Below are 22,879 nucleotides of genomic sequence, written 5' to 3' on the forward strand. Positions count from 1 at the left end.
ACACCCAGTAGCAAAATATCCACCCAAGCAACATTAGACCCCCCCAGCAGCAAAAACAGATCTCCCAGCAGCCAGCATCAATAGATCCTCCAGCAGCAGTAAAAATAGACCTCTCGCTTAACAGTAGATTACTTCCAGCAACATAAGACCCCCCAGCAACAATAGATTCCCTATCAGCAACAATAGACCCTCACACAAAATCAGATCCCCGCCAGTGACAATAGATCCCCCAGCAGCCAACATCAATAGACCCTCCAGCACAATCCACACCCCATGCTATTACATACATTCAGTGCTGGAGCTGCGTTCCCCCGTGTTCCCGCTGAAAAAAAGCCCTGGGAGGGGGAGTCACGGCTGTCAGAATACAATTGCGCAGGTGGGGGGATCCCTGTATCCACATCGCTTGTGTGGATGCGGTAATCTGTGATTTTCATTCAGCCCAAAGCTTGAACAAAAAAAAATTCAAAGTGTATACCCAGCTTTGAAAGTGGAACTTCACGCTCCCTATCAACATTGATTATTTTTAATACTCATGCTGCTAGCATTAGTAAATAGATAGAAATGTATATCTTAATTACTTATTTTAAACTTTTTTTTTACATTTTTTCAGTTCTTCCTGGTTTCCTGCCTAGGCAGATGATGTCATACATCCCAGGAGTCTTCAGGAGGGGAGGAGAGAAGAAGGGGTTTTCTCAGCTAAGCACACTCTCCTGCATGCATACTTGAGCTAATGGCAGGAAGTAAATGCTACATGAATCATTTTCTCTTACTCAACATTGCCACAGCCAGAATTGTTCGGGGGTGTTTTTCAAAGAGATTTCTCACCAAAATAAAGCATGGAGACATGCATGGATGAGGAAGTTTGCTTTGAATGTTAAAAATGAATTAAATAGTGTTTTCGGTTTATGGTGCTCAGATGTAGTGAAAATTGCCCCATCAATGATAACAGTGGGCTATTGTATTCTAACAGCAGGCACTGCCACCTGTTAGAATGCCCAGACAGTGCTTGCTTCTGAATGGATTCAGGTGCTGTTCAGCTGATAATTTTCCAACTGGTTCCTCGACAAATAGAAAGAAAATAGGAATTTCCTCAGTATTGCAGAAAACAGCAATAAATAACTAACAGAAGTTCTAACTTATCCTACTGCTATGTTCATGTTGGAAAAATGACTGTTCACTTCTTGCCCGGTGAGATCTCTCCAATAGAGACACAATTTTTTTTTTTAAATTTGACCGGCAGGGCTAACCCTTCTCTATTCTATTCAAAACACAAAGAACCGTTCTCATTTATTACAGAGTATTGTATATTTAGAATATCTTACTTTTTACGTCCCGTTCTAACAGAAGTTCTAACTTATCCTACTGCTTTGTTCATGTTGGAAAAATGACCCTTCACTTCTTGCCTGGTGTGATCTCACAAACGGAGACACAAAAAACATTTAAAAATTTGACCGGCAGGGCTAACCCTTCTATATTCTATTCACAACACAAAGAACTGTTCTCATTTATTACAGAGTATTGTATATTTAGAATATCTTACTTTTTACGTCCCGTTCTATTTGCTTCATCTTTAGTGACAGGTTACCAACTGTAAGAAAGTAAACCATCATTTTCACAACATATTGACAGTTTGAATATTATATACAGAATATGAATGAAGACATTTGTTTCATGGTGGAATTCATGGCGAATGATCTATCTCTTGCTATATTATGTTGTCCATGAACGTTCAACGGTGGTCAGGTGTGTTGTCTCCAAATGATCATTCTAACATACTATCCTTCTACAAACATGTAGGTTCACATCATGTAAGCTTACATATCTCGCCCTTTGGAGAGGAGTGTGGGACCTTGTCTAGGGATTAAACATTGGAACTAGCCAGAAGAATCAATTCTGATCAATTGATTTTTTTACCTCAGCAGTCTTGGTCAGGGGAAATTAGAAAAGGCCAGTCACTCAACTTACAGTATTTAACCTGACCACAACCACATAATGTGATGTTCATCAGATGGTTCTGCATTGTCTATGAACATCTCCATACATACATAGTCTCACAGAGGTTAAATAAATATTTCCAACTCACCATAATATATATATAGATGCAGTAGAAAACCTGGGGCCAGTATTTTTTCAAGGGCATCTTTTCATTGCTACGTGATTTGCAACAAAGTTAGACTGGCCATACTTGGAGATTCAAACCTTGTATGGGCAGGCAGAATGTACCAAGTTGATTGATCAATCAACTTGGGTACAACCAGCCTGCCGTATGGCAAATTTTATTGCGACTATCGCTAGCGGTTGGTATAGCCGCAAGCAATAATAGCAATAATCACTGCCTTCTCCTGGTGGGGGCAGCCACACCCCCACCCCCCCGCTGGGAGAATACAATGACTCGGCAGGAGGGATTCGCCTGTCAGCACTATCTGTGTTGATGGGGGAATAGTGCAAATTTCTTTCCTGCAACCCGTGTTTGCAGGTGTTTCATCAGATTAGGCGAACCATCAGAATGTGTAATGGAAGTTACGTTTCGTCGCCACCATCTTGCTACACCCCCCACTCTTCCACATTAAGGATACACTGAGAAGGGGCAAGCGAACATCTTGTTACACCCACCAGAGTTTTGCAGGGTTTATATAGTGAAATATTATACGTAGAACTTTGTCTCACTGTTTAGATGTTGAATTTTAAAAGCAACGGCAAGCGTGCTTATCTCACAGGTTTGCTAATCAGACAGAAGTTCGCTGCTTTTAAAATTCAACATGTAAACATTCACACAGAGTTTTAAGTACTGTATTTCACTATATAAACTCAGTTTACTGTTAAAAAGGGTGTAAAATGCAAAACTCCGGTGGGTATAACAAGATGTCCGCTTGCCCCCTTCTCAGTGTATCCTTACTGTGGAGGAGTGCGGGGTGTAACAAGATGGCGGCGATGAAACGTCACTTCCTTTACACATTCTGAGCGCTTGTAAGATCGCTGCGCAAATACGGTGTGACAGAAAGTATTGCAACGACCACCATTTTATTCTCTAGGGCGTTAGAAAAAAAATGTATGTTTGGGGGTTCTAAGTAATTTTCTATAAAAAAAAATGTTTTTAACTTGTAAACAACAAATCTCAGAAAGAGGCCCAGTCCTTAAGTAGTTAAAGTAATACTAAAGTCTCGTTTTTTTTCATTTAAAAATAACAAACTTGTTATACTAACCTGCCCTGTGCAGTGTTTTTGCACAGAGCAACCCAGATCCTCCTCTACTCCGGTCCCCCTCCGGCGCTACTGGCCCCTCCCTCCTGCTGAGTGCCCCCACAGCAAGCAGCCGAGCCACTGCTCTGTGTGTCCATTCAGACACTGAGCCGCGGTTCGGCCCTGCCCCCTCTCTCTCCTCATTGGCTCACTGACTTTGATTGACTGTGCTAGGAGGAAATGGCGCCCCACTGTTCTCTCAGGCAATGAGGAAGGGAGTCCCGGACAGCCGAGACTCTCGTGCAACATCGCTGGATCGAGATGGGGCTCAGGTAAGTTTTAGGGGGCTGCTGCACATAGAAATCTTTTTATCTTAATGCATAGAATACATTAGGAGAAAAAACGTTCTGCCTTTTCAATACTTTAACTCACCTCCCCTTCACTACTCTAAACATCATCACATTAAGCCATTTAAGTTGCCTGGCTAGCTCAGTCGGTAGAGCATGAGACTCTTAATCTCAGGGTTGTGGGTTTGAGCCCCATGTTGAGTGAAAGATATTTTTCCCTCTGTTTCATCTTGCCACTTGTAGGAATTTCATAACACCTACCTCTGCCAAAAAGACTATAGATATATATATAGTGGTTATAGCATTGATGTCACACATATCTCTAGCCCTGAAATACAAGTAGATCTTTTATGTGGTTAATTATTTCATAATGACTCACCCATAGGTGTGCGCAGCCTAATGCATTAGGGTGTACACCCTTAAGCTCAAACACACATGCATGTGTATGTATCTACATATATATATCCCCAGCACATTGATCTCCCTGCTGGCACAGTAAAAGAGAAAAGGATAGACACTTCTCTTATGGCAGAGCTGGTAAGAGGGAGAACTTTCCCATGATCCTGTTGCTATACAGAACCATAACACTAATGCGCATGGGGGGATTAGGGTGTGCCTGGGCACACCCGCCACACCCTGTGCGCACGCCTATGGACTCATCTGACAAATATATTGCTAAATGAAGGTCTGCTGCAAATGTCTTTCAAATCAACTTTTTTGTGTAATTAAAACAATAAAACCTATTTGACTAGTAACTCTAATAACAAACAAACAGGAAGGCGCAAGCACCTAGTGCATTATCAAATTGTTATTAGAGCGAATGAAGACAGGTAAAAATGGATACTCACAAGAGTGCAACTAACAAGAGCCCATAAGCCACAAAATGCCATACAGTGCAGGATATGCATACTCCAATTACATGCATTAAAGCGGAGTTCCACCCTGACATTTTTTTTTCTATTAACAGACTCCTTTTAACTTAAAAAGAAACATTTGGAGGAAATTTTTTTTTTTTTTTATACTTACCAGAATCACCCTGTTGCTATGTAGTCCACCTAATCTGACACTTCCTGGTCTGTGGAGCTCCTCGTGTCTTCCTCCCTCACCTATCCTACTGGGAAATGATGTGTCATCATTTCCCAGGAGTCTGTAGGCAGAACTGTGTTTAAAAATCGCGTTATTTCCCGACAGGAAATGACGCAATTTAAGGCGGATAACAGTGGCATTTTTAAAAAGGGAAGAAAGCCCTTTGTTGCCATAACAACGGCGCAGGACCTTCCTCCATCGCCGCCCGTTGCTATGCCAACTTTAGAAACAATCGACGCTACGGCCGCCGGTGAATCGCGCATGCGCGAGACGAGAGGTGCATGCTGGTTACCCAGCATGCACCTCTTCTACGCTTATCCAGGAAGAGTTAGCGATTGGGCTTCACATGCCCACAATCATGATGGCAACGGCCACAACAGGACAGAAAAACTTGAGTAGAAATTTTATATTTTAGCAAAATCCTTTTTTTAAATGATATAATCGTTTTTTTATTTAAGAATGAATTATGCACAGATCATTAAAAAAAATGTGGCCGGAACTCCGCTTTAAGATAAAAGAACCTTCTGACTTTAGAATCATGAAAAGCATGAAAAAAACTTACCAGTTGAGTCCAAGCTCTGGAGGTCATTCTTACTAGCCATGGTAGCCATTTGAGATGGACTCTCTAAAAGACAAGAATTGAAAAATGGATAGACTGACAGAAGAAAAGACAGACACATAGAGAAACTTAAGGTGAGGCTGCATCTACTTTATGATAAAGCCAAGTTCTTGTCTTAATACTTGGTTCTTTGACTGCTTCTTGGTAGGAGTGATACTAAAAAACACGCAAAAGCAGGAAAATGTAACATTCCTGCACTGTTTTACTGGTATCCATACTAAACACATAGCTGCTGGTGTATAGAGATGCAATCATTGGGGTGAAGGGCATATCTACAGGGAAACTATAATGGAGTGTTTTTTTTGTAAATGTTTTTTACTTTTAAATGTATTACATTTAAACCAATGCTTTATATATATTTTTTAATTTCACTATGTATATAAAATCAATGTTTTAAAAATAAACATTTAAAGTGGTATTGAACCCCCCCCCTCCAAAAAAAAATGTAATCTATTACAGTTTACCAAGTATTAAACATAAAAATAAAATAACTACAGCGCTCTCAAAAATGTATACATCATGAATATATATTGACAGGGCTTTTTTTCAGCGGGAACGCGGGGGGACGCAGTTCCCGCACCTCCAGCACTGAATGTATGTAAAAGGATGGGGTGTGGGATGTGCTGGAGGGTCTTTTGATGTTGACTGCTGGGGGATCTATTGTCACTGGTGGGGATCTGATTTTGTGTGAGGGTCTATTGTTGCTGATGGGGAATCTAGTGTTGCTGGGGGGTTTTATGTTGCCGGAAGGGATCTACTGTTGAGGGAGAGGTCTATTTTTACTGGCTGCTGGAGGATCTACTGATGCTGGCTGCTGGAAGATCTGTTTTTGCTGCTGGGGGGGGAGGTCTAATGTTGCTTGGGTGGATATCTTGTTACTGGGTTTGATATTTTGATGTGGGTAGTTTACTGTTGCTGCAGGGAATCTATTGTTGTTGAGGTGGAGTTCATTGTTGCTAGGGGAGTCTATTGTTGTGTGAGGATCTATTGCTGGGATTCTATTGTTGTTGACTGCAGGGGATCTATTTTACTGCTTTTGTTTTTATCAACATGTTCCATATAAATGATTTAGCACCACAAAATGATACTTGGTTCTGTATTCTCTAATGCCCCGTACACACGGTCGAACATTGATCGGACATTCCGACAACAAAATCCATGGATTTTTTCAGACGGATGTTGGCTCAAACTTGTCTTGCATACACACGGTCAAACAAAGTTGTCAGAAAATCCGGTCGTTCTGAACGCGGTGACGTAAAACACGTACGTTGGGACTATAAACGGGGCAGTAGCCAATAGCTTTCGTCTCTTAATTTATTCTGAGCATGCGCGGCACTTTGTGCGTCGGATTTGTGTACACACGATCGGAATTTCCGACAATGGATTTTGTTGTCGGAAAATTTTCTAGCCTGCTCTCAAACTTTGTGTGTCGGAAATTCTGATGGAAAATGTGTGATGGAGACCACACACAGTTGGAATTTCTGACAACAAGGTCCCATCACACATTTTCCGTTGGAAAATCCGACCGTGTGTACAGGGCATAAAAGGGGCAGTACTGGTAGGTGGGTAGGGGGTGGAATAAAGGGACGGTGGTCAGAGGTGGGTAGGGGGCAGAGACAAGGGGTGACTCAGATGGGGGGGGGTCCTGCACCTATTCTCCGAGAAAAAAAGCCCTGTATATTGATCAAAATAATGTGAAAAATGATTAACAAAAAACAAATCAAATAGTGATGTGAAAATAAGTAAAACGTCCCATGTATAAAGTGCTTATATGCTCCAGTCATTACAAGTGCAGTAGTGCTTCAAACTTCAAGGTGTGACACACACCCCTCCCATGTCCCCACTCACCAAATGAAATGGACCCCTAGCTTTTCAGTCCAGGGGTCATTCAAGCTGAAACACTTGCCAGAAATGGCAATTCACAGAAGAGTTCACTGGAGATCTCCCCCAATGTGATGGTCATATGTAGGTAATAATACCAAAAAAAGAAAAAAAAGGGGACTAATGCCGCGTACACACGAGCGGACTTTACGGCAGACTTTGCCCGGCGGACTTTTCGACGGACTTTACGACGGACTTTACGACGGACTTTCTGAATGAACGGACTTGCCTACACACAATCCACCAAAGTCCGTCGAATTCGTACGTGATGTTGTACGACCGACTAAAACAAGGAAGTTGATAGCCAGTAGCCAATAGCTGCCCTAGCGTGGCTTTTTGTCCGTCGAACTAGCATACAGACGAGCGGACTTTTCGACCGGACTCGATTTCAACGGATTGATTTAAAACATGTTTCAAAACTAAGTCCGTCCAACTTTTGAGAAAACAAAGTCCGCTAGAGCCCACACACGATCGAATTGTCTGACGAAATCCAGTCCGCCGAGCAAAGTCTGACGTAAAGTCCGCTCGTGTGTACGCGGCATAATAGTGGAGTACAGTTAACAGGTGTTTATTGCACAAAAGTTAGGTTAGTGTTACTTACAAGACAGAGAAGTAAAACAAGCAGATCACAATGCAAGGATCAAATCCAAGAAACTCTGCATCCAGCGTACGTTCCACCGAAACCGGAAGTGACATCGTTTGGACTGGGCACCGGAAACGGGAGATTGAAGAAGGCCTAAAATCAAACAACGATGGTGGCAGCAAGCCATGTGCTCACATCTGTAGGCCAAAGATGTGAGCACATGGCTTGCTTCCACCATCTTTGTTTGATTTTAGGCCTTTTCCAATCCCCCTTTTCTGGTGTCCAGTCCAAACAAGGTCAATTCCGGATTCACCAATACAATTTGCTTTCTCTGCAAACAGAGCAATTATGTTGTGTATAACAGCCACCCTTTATTTTGGTTTTGTTTGCAAGAACCCCAGCACAGCCCTCCACATGTGCACTAAAGTCTGGCAATGTAAAACATTGCTAAGCATGGATACCACTTACTCTGTGACAGCACTATTATGAAGAGTGCAATGACCATCACATAGGATAGTGCTATCAGTCCATATGTGATCAGATTTGTTTTTTGTGTGAAGAATCCCCATTTATCTGTAATGAGATAAAAAAAAATATGAGATTAGCTAAACTTTTTATGCTAAAATGTGGTCTCGTTCAGAGCAGCCAATCAGATTACAGTTTAATTTTTCTAATGCTGGTTACAAAGTGAAATTAGGAATTTAATATTGAGCAAGGGGGTCTCTGCTCCAAGCAGCTCCCCCCCCTCACAGACTTAATGCAGAAAGGAAGTCCCACCACACACACTGGATAAATCACTGGCATCAACATTGTATGAAACATCCACAAGCATAGCAATGATAGCCCCCACCCTAAGACCACCCCCTCCAACGCATTTCATCCAATAGAGATTAGTTGTAGAGATCTCTTTCTCTATGACTAAGACCGATCGGGTAAAATGCGAGGGTGGAGCTAGGTGATGACTGGTATTGCCATGCTTGTGGATATTTCATACAATAAATGCCTATGTCAGTAATTTATCCAGCGTGCGGTGGGATTTCCTTTCTGAATTAGGAATTTATTATGTTGCTAATGGCAACAAAGATATTTCTCTTTACAGTGCCTTGAAAAAGTATTCATACCCTTTGTCATTTTCCTCATTTTGTCATGTTACAACCAAAAATATAAATGTATTTTATTGGGATTTTATGTGATAGACCAACACAAAGTGGCACATAATTGTGAAGTGGAAGGAAAATTATAAACGTTTTTCAACATTTTTTACAAATAAATATGTGAAAAGTGTGGCGTGCATTTGTATTCAGCTCTCCTGAATTTGTAAAACCACCTTTCGCTGCAATTACAGCTGCAAGTCTTTTTGGGGATGTTTCTACCAGCTTTGCACATCTAGAGAGTGACATTTTTGCCCATTCTTCTTTGCAAAATACCTCAAGCTCTGTCAGACTGGATGATGAGCATCGGTGAACAGCAGTTTTCAAGTCTTGCCACAGATTCTCAATTGTATTTAGGTCTGGACTATGACTGGGCCATTCTAATACATGGATATGTTTTGATCTAAACCATTCCATTGTAGACCTGGCTGTATGTTTAGGGTCATTGTCCTACTGGAAGGTGAACCTCCACCCCAGTCTCAAGTCTTTTGTAGACTCTAACAGGTTTTCTTCTAAGATTGCCCTGTATTTGGCTCCATCAATCTTCCCATCAACTCTGACCAGCTTCCCTGTCCCTGCTGAAGTAAAGCATCCCCACAACATGATGCTGCCACCACCATGTTTTACGGTGGGGATGGTGTTTTCAGGGTGTCGTGCAGTGTTAGTTTCTGCCACACATAACGTTTAGCTTTTAGGCCAAAAAGTTCAATTTTGGTCTCATCTGACCAGAGCACCTTCTTCCACATGTTTGCTGTGCCCTCCACATGGCTTTTAGCAAACTGCAAACGGGACTTTTTATGGCTTTCTTTCAACAATGGCTTTCTTCTTGCCACTCTTCCATAAAGGCCAGATTTGTGGAGTGCACGACTAATAGTTGTCCTGTGGACAGATTCTCCCACCTGAACTGTGGATCTCAGCAGCTCCTACAGAGTTACCATGGGCCTCTTGGCTGATTCTTTGATGAATCCTCTCCTTGCCCAGCCTGTCAGTTTAGGTGGACGGCCATGTCTTGGTAGGTTTGCAGTTGTGCCATACTCTTTCCATTTTCGGATGATGGATTGAACAGTGCCCCACGAGATGTTTAAAGCTTGGGATAATTTTTTTGATAACCTAACCCTGCTTTAAACTTCTCCACAACTTTATACCTGACCTGTCTGGTGTGTTCCTTGGCCTTAATGATGCTGTCTGTTCACTAAGGATCTCTAAGAAACCTCTGAGGGCTTCATAGAACAGCTGTATTTATACTGAGATTAAATTACACACACAGGTGGACTCTATTTACTAATTAGGTGACTTCTGAAGGCAATTGGTTCCACTAGATTTTAGTTAGGGGCATCAGAGTAAAGGGGGCTAAATACAAATGCACGCCACACTTTAAAGATATTTATTTGTAGAAAATGTGGAAAACCATTTATCATTTTCCTTCCACTTCACAATTATGTGCCATTTTGTGTTGGTCTATCACAAAAAATCCCCAAAAAATACATATATATTTTTGGTTGTAACATGACAAAATGTGGAAAAGGGGTATGAATACTTTTTCAAGGCACTGTATGTTAATGACATGTGTATGTATGGCCTGAAAACAATTGCCATTTCTAGATGCTTAACCACTTGCCAACTGCTGCATGTTGATATACGTCTGCACAATGGCAGTGGTGGGCAAATGGACATACCTGTACGTCCCCTTTAATTGGCGGGGCTAGCAGGTGCGCTTGCGCTGGCGATGGCTCACTAACGCGCCCACCGCGTATGGCGTGACCGCGCACCGCGGATCCTGTGAACTCAATTTCCGCTGGTGTCCCGGCGATCATGTCACGGAGCCGCAGAACGGGGAGATGCCTATGTAAACAAGGCATTTCCCCGTTCTGCCTAGTGACATGACAGGGATCTACTGCTCCCTGTCATCGGGAGCAATGATCGCTGTCATGTCAGTTGTAGCTCATACCCCCCACAGTTAGAATCACTCCCTAGGACCCACTTAACCCCTCGATCGCCCCCTAGTGATTTTTTTACCAAAAATATGTAGAAGAATACATATCGGCCTAAATTGAGGAAAAAAATAGTTTTTTTAATATATTTTTGGAGGATATTTATTATAGCAAAAAGTAAAAAATTTTGCTTTTTTTTCAAAATTGTTGCTCTTTTTTTGTTTATAGTGCAAAAATAAAAACCGTAGAGGTGATCAAATACCACCAAAAGAAAGCTCTATTTGTGGGGAAAAAAAGGACATCGATTTTGTTTTGGTGCAATTGTGAGTTAAAGTGACGCAGTGCCGAATCGCAAAAAGTGCTCTGGTCAGGAAGGGGGTAAAATCTTCCGGGGCTGAAGCGGTTAATATGACAAAAAATTTAACTTTTTTGGATCAGGTCCAATTTTGAAAGAGTCCTTCTGACCCATTAAAAAGTTGATCTGCAGGCTGTCACTAACCAGGAGTGGCTTTGGCCTTGAAACTCTCCCATGGATGCCATTTTTGCCCAGTCTTTCTTTTTGTTGATTCATGAACACTGACCTTACCTGAGGCAAGTGAAGCCTGCAGTTCTTTAGATGTTGTTCTGGCTTTTTTTTTTGACCTCCTGGATGAGTCATCGTCATGCTCTTGGAGTAATTTTTGTAGGCCGGCCACTCCTGGGAAGGTTCACCACTGTTCTAAGTTATCTCCATTTGTGGATAATGACTCCCCCCATGGTTCACTGAAGTTCCAAAGACTTAGAAATGGCTTTGAAACCCTTCCTAAATCGATTCATGTACATTACTTTGTTTCTAATCTTTTCTTGATTTTTTTTAGATTGTGGCATGATGTATGGCTTTTTGTGATCTGTTATAGCGTGCTTCACTTTGTCAGACAGCTTCTATTTATGTGATTTTTTGATTCGACAGGTCTGGCAGTAATCAAGTCTAGGTGTGGCAAGTGAAATTTAAGTAAGCTTTCCAAAAAATTGTGGTTAATCACAGTTCATTCATGATTCAGCATGGGAGGGGGCAATTACTTTTTCACATAAGGCCAGGCATTCCCTTAATAAATGAAATAATAATTTAAAAACTGCATCTTGGATTTACTCGGGTTATCTTTGTGTAATATTAAAATTTGTTTGATAATCTTAATCATTTAAGTGTGATAAATATGCAAAAAAATTTAAAATCAGGATGGGGGCAAATACTTTTTCACACAACTGTATATACATATATAAATAAGCTTTGGGATGCACACCCTAATGCAATAGACTGCACACACCAATGCCAGTAGTTTAGCATGTTCAGCCTACAGCAGGATGTACTGTTACTGGCTGGAACTCCAGGTAACTTATTCACAAAATGATTTGATTAACAAAATTGGTACCTGGTGCCTGACATGCAGAAAATAGATTTTGAGTTTACATACAATAACAGACATATACATTTAGTAATGATCATCTAGCAAACTCTGGGAGACTACTGAGCTGAGCTCTGCAGATGCTTAGTAAATGTCTGTGTAGTAGTATGTCCCAAGTTTGCTAAATTCCACTTGAACAAGATGTTCTTTACAGTCTAGCATTTACATTCAGATGTAAAAAATACCGTTTAAATTTATCTGTTTTCTAAGCCATGTTCTGAACCTCCCTTGCACATGCCTCCCAACTTTCTAAGATGACACCTTTTAACACAAAGTATGTAGGCAAAGAACACATCCCTACCTTGGCCCCGGTTAGGAGGACCAAAAAGATCTAGAATGCAGAAAATAATTGGCTAAACCACACAAGTGCGTTTTGACTTCTATTTCTTCTTTATGTTGGCTTTTCAAAATAACAAATGTAGTAATACAGAGAATGGATAAAAAAGATTAGAACAGCATAACGTTTTGGTAGTAAAACAGTACATTTATGTACACATTAGACAAAAAGAAGGACAACTGAGGATGCATGAGGGACAGAGGGAGTTGGTCTCAACAGTATGGGACAGTTGGGAGCTACGCTTGTATACCTGCAGAGCTACAAAATGGAAAGAAAACAATGTGTTACCTGGATAACTCATCTTGTCCTGCAGTACTGTCTCATCAGACTTCATAAGTTAAAATGCTGACTTTTTTTTACTGTACTGTTTTTTTGTAACAAAAAAAAAATGCTGACCCAGAGGAAGTGATTGTGATAAAAACATGTTTGTTGGATGCTTACTTGAACAGGAACAGAAGCTTTCCTGGGAAGCAGAAAAACTTAGTCACTATTTTGAGGAACCACAAATGCAGCTGTCCTTGAGGTCTGTTGCAACTCCATCCAAATCAAGGGGTTTATTTACTAGCAGAAAATGGTATATCTCATGCTAGTGCGTGTTCACTTAAAGCTGAATTCCAGGTACAGAAAATCTGATCCAGCTTGGACTCACTTGGACTCACCGAAGTATATATACTTGTAGGATCCTTGTGCAAGCTGCAAATCACTGTAGTAGGCACTTACAGTGGTCCAGGCTGAGGATGCCATTCCATCCACCTCCTTAGGACATCTCAGGTGTGCGGTATCTGGGTGCTCTTCCCTTGAGCTACTGCAGCAGCCAGGGCAAGCTCCATTCCCTGTCAGCACTCTCTGCTGCAGCCGCGGATATACCAACTTGCACATCCCCCATCCACTGAGCCTAAGCGCCACACAAACAACTAATATCTGTCACTACCGTAATTGATGTTAGCTTCTGGGTCCCATGCCAAGTGGCTGCACTGATGCTTACTGAACACAGGAGGCTGATCACTCGGCACAAGCACCATGCAGAGAACACTAATAATTTTCTCAATGAATGCAAAGCATTCTCTGATTGGATGGGGTGAAGATTGTGGCATCACCACCTGCAAAGTGTTTGTTGGAATGATGCCCATGCTGAACTAGCAAGTCCTGTGTTAATAATGTAACAGGGCAACTGCCTGGCACAGGACCCAGAAGCTAGTGGAGATCACTGTAGTAGCCGTGCCTACCATAGTGATTTCCATTTTCACTGGGATCCCACAGGTATGGCACATATACACTAAAAAGTTGCCAAAAGTATTCGGACACCTGCCTTTACATGCACATTAAATTTACTGGCATCCCAGTCTTAGCTCCTAGGGTTCAATGTTGAGTTGGCCCACCCTTTGCAGCTATAACAACTTCAACTGTCCACAAGGTTTAGGAGTGTGTCTATGGGAATGTTTGACCATTCTTCCAGAAGCGCATTTGTGAGATCAGGCACTGATGTTGGATGAGGCCTAGCTCGCAGTCTCCACTCCATTCATCCCAAAGGTGTTTTATTGGGTTGAGGCCAGTCAAGTTCCTCCACCCCAAACTCACTCAATAAATGTCTTTATGGACCTTGCTTTGTACACTGGTGCACAGTCATGTTGGAACAGGAACTGGCCATCCCCAAACTGTTCTCACATAGTTGGGAGCATGAAATTGTCCAAAATGTCTTGGTATGATGTCACTTTAAGAGTTCCCTTCACTGGAACTAAGGGGCCAAGCCCAATTCCTGAAAAACAACCCAACACCATAATCCCCCTTCCACAAAATGATTTGGAGGAGTGGCCTCCAAGCATACCAAGACATTTTGGACAATTTCATGCTCCCAACTTTGTGGGAACAGTTTGGGGATTGCCCGTTCCTGTTCCAACATGACTGCACACCAGTGCACAAAGCAAGGTCCATAAAGACATGGATGAGTGAGTTTGGTGGAGGTGGAGTTTGGTGAAGGAACTTGACTGGCCTGCACAGAGTCCTGACCTGTGATAGAACACCCTTGGGATGAATTAGAGCAAAGACTGTGAGCCAGGCCTTCTCGTCAACATCAGTGCCTGACCTCTGACAAATGCGCTTCTGGAAGAATGGTCAAACATTCCCATAGACACACTCCTAAACCTTGTGGACAGCCTTCCCAGAACTGCAAAGGGTGGGTCAACTCAATATTGAACCCTATGGACTAAGATTGGGATGCCATTAGAGTTCATGTGCGTGTAAAGGCAGACGCGACAATACTTTTGGCAATATAGTGTATAATTACATTGGACAAAGCAGCTTCAGGTGTCATTTTAAGGTACATCATTGGGATATTAAACATTGATCTAAATCAGGGGTCAGCAACCCATCGATCGTGGGCTACCTGTCAACTGCAGACAGGTGACAGGTAGACTGTGAACAGGTCTGCACCGCCAAACCCCGCAGGTACCGGACTCTCCACCACCAGCCGCGCCTTTGATTCCTCTCTCTCTCCACGACCCACCCCGTCTCCGCCGCTTTCATCAGTGAACAGCTGGGAACAGGAACGAGAGCCAGCACAGCCCAGGACAGATGGCGGGAGGAGGAGCTGGCCAAGTTAACTTTTTAAGTTAACCCACAAGTGATTGGTTGCTAGGTCCTAAGCAACCAATCACCAGCTTGTTAATATGAAAAGTCTTGCGGCCAGCTCCCACCCTGCCCTCTGCTAGAACTCCCAATCTCCACTGTGTGCACAGGTAGGATGCAATGGAACACTGCTATGGGAGGGAAGGTGTCCAGAGGTCACTGCTAAAGGGAGAAGAAGAGGACACTACTGTGTGGGGGGAGGTGATGTGAAGGGAGCAGTGGACACTGCTATGGGCAGGGCCACCCCCATAGCAGTGTCACCCTTCACATCATACCTCCCCAACTCTGCATTCTGTGTGCAACACACTCCTGATCCCTGCATTCTGAGCACAACGCACTCCTGATCCCTGCATTCAGAGCACTACGCACGGCTGATCCCTGCATTCTGAGCGCAGCACACTCCTGATCCCTGCATTCTGAGCGCAATGCACTCCTGATCCCTTCATTCTGAGTGCAAGGCACTCCTGATCCCTGCATTCTGAGCGTGACGCACTCCTGATCCCTGTACACTGTGTTTGCGATCTACGTTTGGGGTTAACAATGTATTATCACCCGCAGTAGTTCACAAAGCAGTGCATTTTGAACACGGTGCAGGAAACACACATGGAACATGCCTTTCTGGCATCGCGTTCTGGTGTGAACCGGCTTTAACAGGACACTGTGCCCGGTGATCTTTGACTTCATCAGTGTTGTTCAAGTAGATCTCCATCTCTCTAAGGTTGCCTACCCCTGATCTAAATGCAAGATCTGAGTTACTTTGAAAACCTGTTAGCAGTTTGAATAAAGTCATAGTCAGCTGTGTGTGCTTTTTTGTAGAATAGATTTTTTTTGCAAAAAAATGTTTTTGCTTGCATTTTTTCCCTGGGGGAAGTTCCGTTTTAACCTCCCCAAACTAAACCATAATGGTGGTATATAGACTTTAACAGAACTGTTCAAAGCTCGGTAAAAGCTTTGCAAATGCTACTCTTATTCAAGCTGAAGTTTGTGTGATGAAGGTATAAGGTCCCATTCGTACTGTATCTAGTTGGTCTTTTGTGATGTGTTACATTGTTCATAACTTGTGTTGTGTTAAGGTAGCCAAGGTGTTTTTATGGGCTGCCAATGGACCAAAACAGACAGGCGCCACTGTTTCCAATGCACAGCTCCACAACCCATGGTAGTACAATACCATGCATTATGGTACACTATAGCACACATACGTGTGTTGGAGGTGCATTGTCTTAGTGTATTGGGTTATCATTGAAAAATAATGGCAACATGCTAATATATGTATGGTGCATTACCACGCTTTACTGCAACACAGCACAATGGATAGGTGTGAATAGGTCCTAAGAGACATTTTACACCTGTGCACAGGGCTGTCTTTAAGGCAGTGTAAAAGGGGCAGCTGCCCTGGGCCCCATCATTGTTGTGAGGCCCAAAGCAGCTGCCTCATACTTGCCAACTATCCTAGCTTAAATTCCCTTGTTCCTTGAAGTTTTAGTCCCGTGCTGTGTCCCGATATCTCAGTGTGAAGTTCTGTTACTAATGCTGCCCAGCTCTGCCCTATTGCTGTGTATAGATGACTCACCTGCAGACCCTGTGTTTACATGTAAATAACCTCAATTGATATGTAAATAGCGGCTGCATTAATATGTAAATAGCTATGGACCTTCTACATTGATATGTAAATAGAGGTGGCATTCATATGTATATCATGCCCCCCTGGGTTCATATTCACCATCACTTCTGCTGAATGCTGCCCACTGGGGAGGTAAAGGAGCATACTTGAAAGTCCTGCCTACAACTATAGTCTTTAAGCCTAACATCAGCCTGTTCTGCAAAGGTTAGCAAATTGGAGGTGGAACCCTTCTTCAAAAGAACATGGTGCCACAGCACCCTGAATTTTGGTGCATGTGAATATGCACATCTCAGCCGATGCATGAGGATATCATTAACAATTAATGGCACTGCTGTCTATCTGCTAAAGGGCAGCATGTTTCTGTTGTGTCAGGAAAGCGATTTTGCATGTATTCCCAACACACAAATGTGAACGCATTTTAAATGTCTCAGTTACATTGGTGGTCAGTGTAAGTCTTCTCATTACATTGGGGCTTGGTGTACAATCCTTTCATTCACACTAGTGGTCAGTGTGGATGTCCCCCTTTCATTGGCGGTCAGTATAAATCCCTCCTTACATTGGTGGTTACTGTGAATGCTCCTAGTATATTAGTGGTCATGTAAATCCCCATTATATTGGTGGCCAGTGTAGAAATTCCTCTATATTGGTAATTGCTAAAAAAAAAAAAATCAAAACTTGCATTTGTGGTCAGTTTTAAATCCACCCTTACATTGGTGGTCCATGTAGAAGCCCCCTTTAAATTGGTGGTGAATGTAAATCCCCCTTACATTGGTGGCCAGTGTAGAAATCCCCCTTTATTGGTTGTTGATGTAAAATTCCCCATTACATTGGTTGTTAGTGTAAATTCTTCATTACATTGTAGAGCTGCACGATTCTGGCTAAAATGAGAATCACAATTTTTTTGCTTAGAGGATAGATCACGATTCTCTCACGATTCTTGCGGCGTAACATCATCTTTCACATTAAAACAAAAAAAATTGTGCTAACTTTACTGTTTCGTTTTTTTTTTAATTTATTGAAGTGTATTTTTTCCCAAAAAATTGCATTTGAAAGACCGCTGGGCAAATACAGTGTGACATAAAATATTGCAGCAATTGCCATTTTATTCCCTAGGGTCTCTGCTAAAATATATATATATATAAAATGTTTGGGAGTTCCAAGTAATTTTTTTAGCAAAAAATATTGATTTTAACTTAAGAAAGAAGTGTCAGAAAAAGATTTAGACTTTAAAGAGGGAGTCCACCCAAACCACAAAAAAAAAAAAAAATATTAAAAGCCAGCAGCTACAAATACTGCAGCTGCTGACTTTTAATAAATGGCCACTTACCTGTCCCAGGGTCTAGCGATGTCGGCAGGGGAGGCCGAGAACCCGCTCGGTTCTCGGCAGCTGCCGCCGCCATCCTAGGTGAGGGAATCAGGAAGAGAAGCGCTGCGGCTTCACTTCCCGGTTCCCTACTGCGCATTCGCGAGTCGTGCTGCGCATCGTAAGTAGTCCCCACTATCTCCTGGGAGCTGTGTGTTTCCCAGGAGACAGCGCGGAGGGACAGGAAGAGGCATAGACTCCCATGGGAGTCTATGCCAGAATTTGGTGCAAATACCTGTCTTAGACAGGTATCTGCACCCTCCTCTCCCCTGAAAGGTGCCAAATGTGACACCGGAGGGGGGGAGGGTTCCGAAAAGCGGAAGTTCCATTTTTGTGCGGAACTCCGCTTTAAGTGGTTAAATATCCTGCATTTACAAGTTGTTTAAAACTTGGCAGATTGCCAAGTTATTTGTTTACACAGAGAAGTTTATCCCTTTAATCTAAGAAGGAAGTTAGTTACAATGTTTCAAGTTCTAAACTTGGCATACTGCCCGGATGTTTTCTTTTGACAGCTGAGTGAGCAGATAATCTCTCCACTTGTTTATATGAAAGAATCGGCAAACTCAGCAGGACAGGACGTCAGAGGGGGTGAATCGAGATCATGATTTTTTAACGATTAATTGTGCAGCTCTATTACATTGGTGTTCAGTGTACATTTCCTTTTACATTGGTGGTAAGTGCAGAATTGCACTTACACTGGTGGTCAGTGTATATCCCCCTTTACATTGGTGGTCAGCATAAATCCCCCCTAACATTGGTATTCGGTGTAGATGTATCACCTTATATGGAGGTCATTGTATATTCCCCTTACACTGGTGGTTGGTGTAAATTTTCCTATTACATTGGTGTCAGTGTAAAAATCCCTCTTTATATTGGCGGGTGGCGTAAAATCCCCTGTTACATGGTGATAATGCAAATTCCCCCTCACATTGGTGGTCATTGTAAATTCTCCATTACATTGGTGGTCATTGTAAATTCCCCATTACATTGGTGGTCATTGTAAATTCCCCATTACTTTGGTGGTCAGTGTAGAATCCCCCACTATATACTTGCCAAAGATTTCCAGCTTTGCTCTACATGATTCAGAATTCCCCACGTGTACTGCCACCTAACTAATCCCATCTCCCCCACCACTGCCACTGATCCCATTAACCCCCCAGCATTGCCACTGGTCACACCCCGTCCCCCAGCATTGCCACTGATCCTTGGATCCCTAGGAGTTTTCTGTCTATTGATGGGTTCCCTCACCTCCCCAGTCCATGGTGTGCAGGCAGTGAGGAGATTATGTGCTATAACCTTTAGCAACCAATCAATGAGCAGTAATGATGTGCACTAACCTCTTGCAACTAATCATTGAGCGCTAAGGATATGCAGTAACCTCTAGCAACCAGTGAGCAGTAACAATGTGCAGTAACCTCTCGCAACCAAATATTGAGTGGTAAGGATGTCCAGTAACTTCTAGCAACCAATCAATGAGCAGTGTTGATGTACAGTAATCTATAGCAACCAATCAACAAGCTGAAGTCATGTGTTGTAACTTCTAGCAAATAATCAGTGAGCCATAAAGTGTTCTGTAACCTCTAGCCGCCAGTCATTGAGCAGCAGTGATGCACTGTAACCTCTATGGCAACCATTCACAATCGCTGCTTGATCTGATTCAGTAAACAGATTTTGAGTCTAGCTGATATTTATTGTATGTCTCAAGGCAGGTGGAGAGCGAAATTGCATTGAGGGGGAGCCCAAGAAAATGTTTGCCCAGGGTCCAATCAATATTAAAGACGCCCCTGCCTGTGCACATGCAATAACCTGTGGTTATCAAAAAGGTTAATGCATTCTTTCAAAGATATGTTTGTGCATTCATTTTAGTCACTTTTAGTAACACTTCTCAGTTCATAAAAGCACAATGCATACAGTCATTTCAGACCCCAAATTATTTGCTTTTTTTTTAAATAGTTCACTAAAGGTTTTGTCCTGATTTTTCCAATATCTGTGTTTTGTTATAAATGTTTGTGTATTCTGTATGTAAAAGTTTGTTCACACAGGATTATCCCTCAGCTTTTTGCCTTTAAAACCAGTGCTAGTTTTTGGCTTAAGTAACTTTAACCACTTGCCGACCAGCCGCCGTCATTATACTGCAGCAGGTCGGCACGATCCCGCAAACTGGGTGGCGATGCTCGTGACCGGGCCATGTAACCATGCCATGTAAACACACATCCCTGTTCTGTGAGCTGAGAAGAGAGAGAGAGCCCGGGTTCACACCTATGCGAATTAGAGGTGCGTTTCCGCACCCCTAATTCGCATAGCAGGAGAATGTGACTGGCTCCCTATGGAGCCGGTTCACATATCTCCGGGGCGGCTGCGGTGCGCACTGCACAAAAACGCTGTGCGTCTTTGGCTGCATTTCAGGGCCGAATTCAGGCATAGAATCGGCCCTGATTCGTCCCTGAAATGGTGAACAGGGACGCACAGCGCTCCTGTGCGGTGCGCAGCGTATTATGGTGTGAACCCGGGCAGATAGTGAGTTCCTACGAGGTGGGAACCACGATCTCTCATCTCCTATAGTCAGTCCCATCCCCCACAATTAGAACACACACATAGGGAACACAGTTAACCCCTTGATCGCCTCCTAGTGTTAACCCCTTCCCTGCCAGTGACATTTATACAGTAATCAGTGCATTTTTATAGCACTGATCGCTGTATAATTGTCAATCGACCCACAATCGTGTCAAAAGTGTGCGATGTGTCCGCCATAATGTCGCAGTCTCGATAAAAATCGCAGATCGCCGCCATTACTAGTAAAAAAAATAATAATAATAAAAATGCCATAAATCTATCTCCTATTTTGTAGACGCTATAACTTTTGTGCAAACCAATCAATATACGCTTTTTGTGATTTTTATTACCAAAAATATGTAGAAAAATACATATCGGCCTAAACTAAGGAAAAAATTAGCTTTTTTAAAAAAAATTGGGGCTATTATTTGCAGCAAAAAGTACAATATATATAATTTTTTTCAAAATTGTCGCTTTTTTTGTTTATAGCGCAAAAAATAAAAAACGCAGAGGTGATCAAATACCATCAAAAGAAAGCTCTATTTGTAGGGAAAAAAATACGTCACTTTTGTTTGGGTACAACGTCGCACGACCACGCAATTGTCAGTTAAAGCAACAAAGTGCCGTATCCCAAAAAATGGCTTGGTCATTGAACAGCCAATTTTTCCAGGGCTGAAGTGGTTAAGCTGCCTACTGAGGAAAGCAGGAAACAAACCCAGGCAAATAAGGTCAGGACTGAAAAATTACAAACTTTTGAAATTCACAACTAAATCGGGAAATAGGAAGCCAACTGAGGTCAACCCATACAATAGGTACAAAAGAAAAACAACTGAATTAACATATACATGGATTTCTAAAATTACTGTAGATAACATACAAAAGAAAAATGTAGTCAAATAGTTGTGTTTATACAACTGTCAAAGGTAAACTGATTGCCTCCTGACCAAAAGAAAACTTCTCCAACCATTCTTAACCTGGCCATACATGGATCACATATCCACCCGGCTCAGCAGGGACCGGACAAATTTTGATTCATGTATGGGCAGGCTGGCTGTACACAAGTCAATCTATTGACCGACTTGTGTCTAACCAGCCTATCAGTTTTTTCCTGAATGATCAGTGTCGTTGGCTATAGGCAACACTGATTATTGTATTCTGATGGCAGGGAAAGGGCACTAAAGTAAAAAGCTGTGTGTAAGTTGACTCTGATGGAAGGTGGCACTCTGATGGGCTCTGCCATAGGGTGTCACTCTGTGGGCTCTGCTGTAGGGTGAGACTCCGATGTAAGGTGGGACTAGGGATGAGCCGAACACCCCCCCTGTTCGGTTCGCACCAGAACATGCGAACAGGCAAAAAATTTGTTTGAACGCTGTTAAAGTCTGTGGGACTCGAACATAAATAATCAAAAGTGCTAATTTTAAGGCTTATATGCAAGTTATTGTCATAAAAAGTGTTTGGGGACCTGGGTCCTGCCCTTGGGGACATGTATCAATGCAAAAAAAAGTTTTAAAAACTGCCGTTTTTTCGGGAGCAGTGATTTTAATAATGCTTAAAGTGAAACAATAAAAGTGTAATATTCCTTCAAATTTTGTACCTGGGGGGTGTCTATAGTATGCCTGTAAAGGAGCGCACATTTCCCGTGTTTAGAACAGTCTGACAGCAAAATGACATTTCAAAGGAAAAAAAGTCATTTAAAACTACTCGCAGCTATTAATGAATTGTCGGTCCGACAATACACATAAAAGTTCATTGCTAAAAACAGCATGGGATTTCCCCACAGGGGAACCCCAAACCAAAATTTTTTTTTAAAATGGCGTGGGGGTCCCCCTAAATTCCATACCAGGCCCTTCAGGCCTGGTATGGATATTATGGGGAACCCCGTGCCAAAATTAAAAAAAAAATGGCATTGAGGTTCCCCTCAAAATCCATACCAGACCCTTTACGTCTGGTATGGATTTTAAGGGGAACCCCGCGCCAAAATTTAAAAAAATAAATGGCGTGGGGTCCCCCCCAAAAATCCATACCAGACCCTTATCCGAGCACGCAACCTGGCAGGCCGCAGGAAAAGAGGGGGGACGAGAGAGTGGCCCCCCTCCTGAACCGTACCAGGCCACATGCCCTCAACATTGGGAGGGTGCTTTGGGGTCCCCCCAAAGCACCT

The 22,879-nt window shown here is 42.5% G+C and overlaps 1 protein-coding gene across 1 annotated transcript in view; it reads right to left on the reverse strand.

Moving 5' to 3' along the window:
* LOC141133256 (hepatic lectin-like) overlaps positions 1–12,992 on the reverse strand; it is a 35,429-nt gene extending 22,437 nt beyond the window's left edge. Inside the window, exons 1-4 of the mRNA XM_073622520.1 lie at positions 12,845–12,992; positions 8,164–8,268; positions 5,175–5,237; positions 1,541–1,588 (exon numbers count right to left, since the gene is read on the reverse strand). Coding sequence (XP_073478621.1) covers positions 1,541–1,588; positions 5,175–5,237; positions 8,164–8,268; positions 12,845–12,890 — 262 coding nt within the window. The 5' untranslated portion in view covers positions 12,891–12,992. The remainder of the gene's footprint in view (positions 1–1,540; positions 1,589–5,174; positions 5,238–8,163; positions 8,269–12,844) is intronic.
* Positions 12,993–22,879: the final 9,887 nt, after the last annotated feature.

Source organism: Aquarana catesbeiana, linkage group LG03 (assembly GCF_042186555.1).
Source record: "Aquarana catesbeiana isolate 2022-GZ linkage group LG03, ASM4218655v1, whole genome shotgun sequence".
Taxonomy (NCBI): domain Eukaryota; kingdom Metazoa; phylum Chordata; class Amphibia; order Anura; family Ranidae; genus Aquarana; species Aquarana catesbeiana.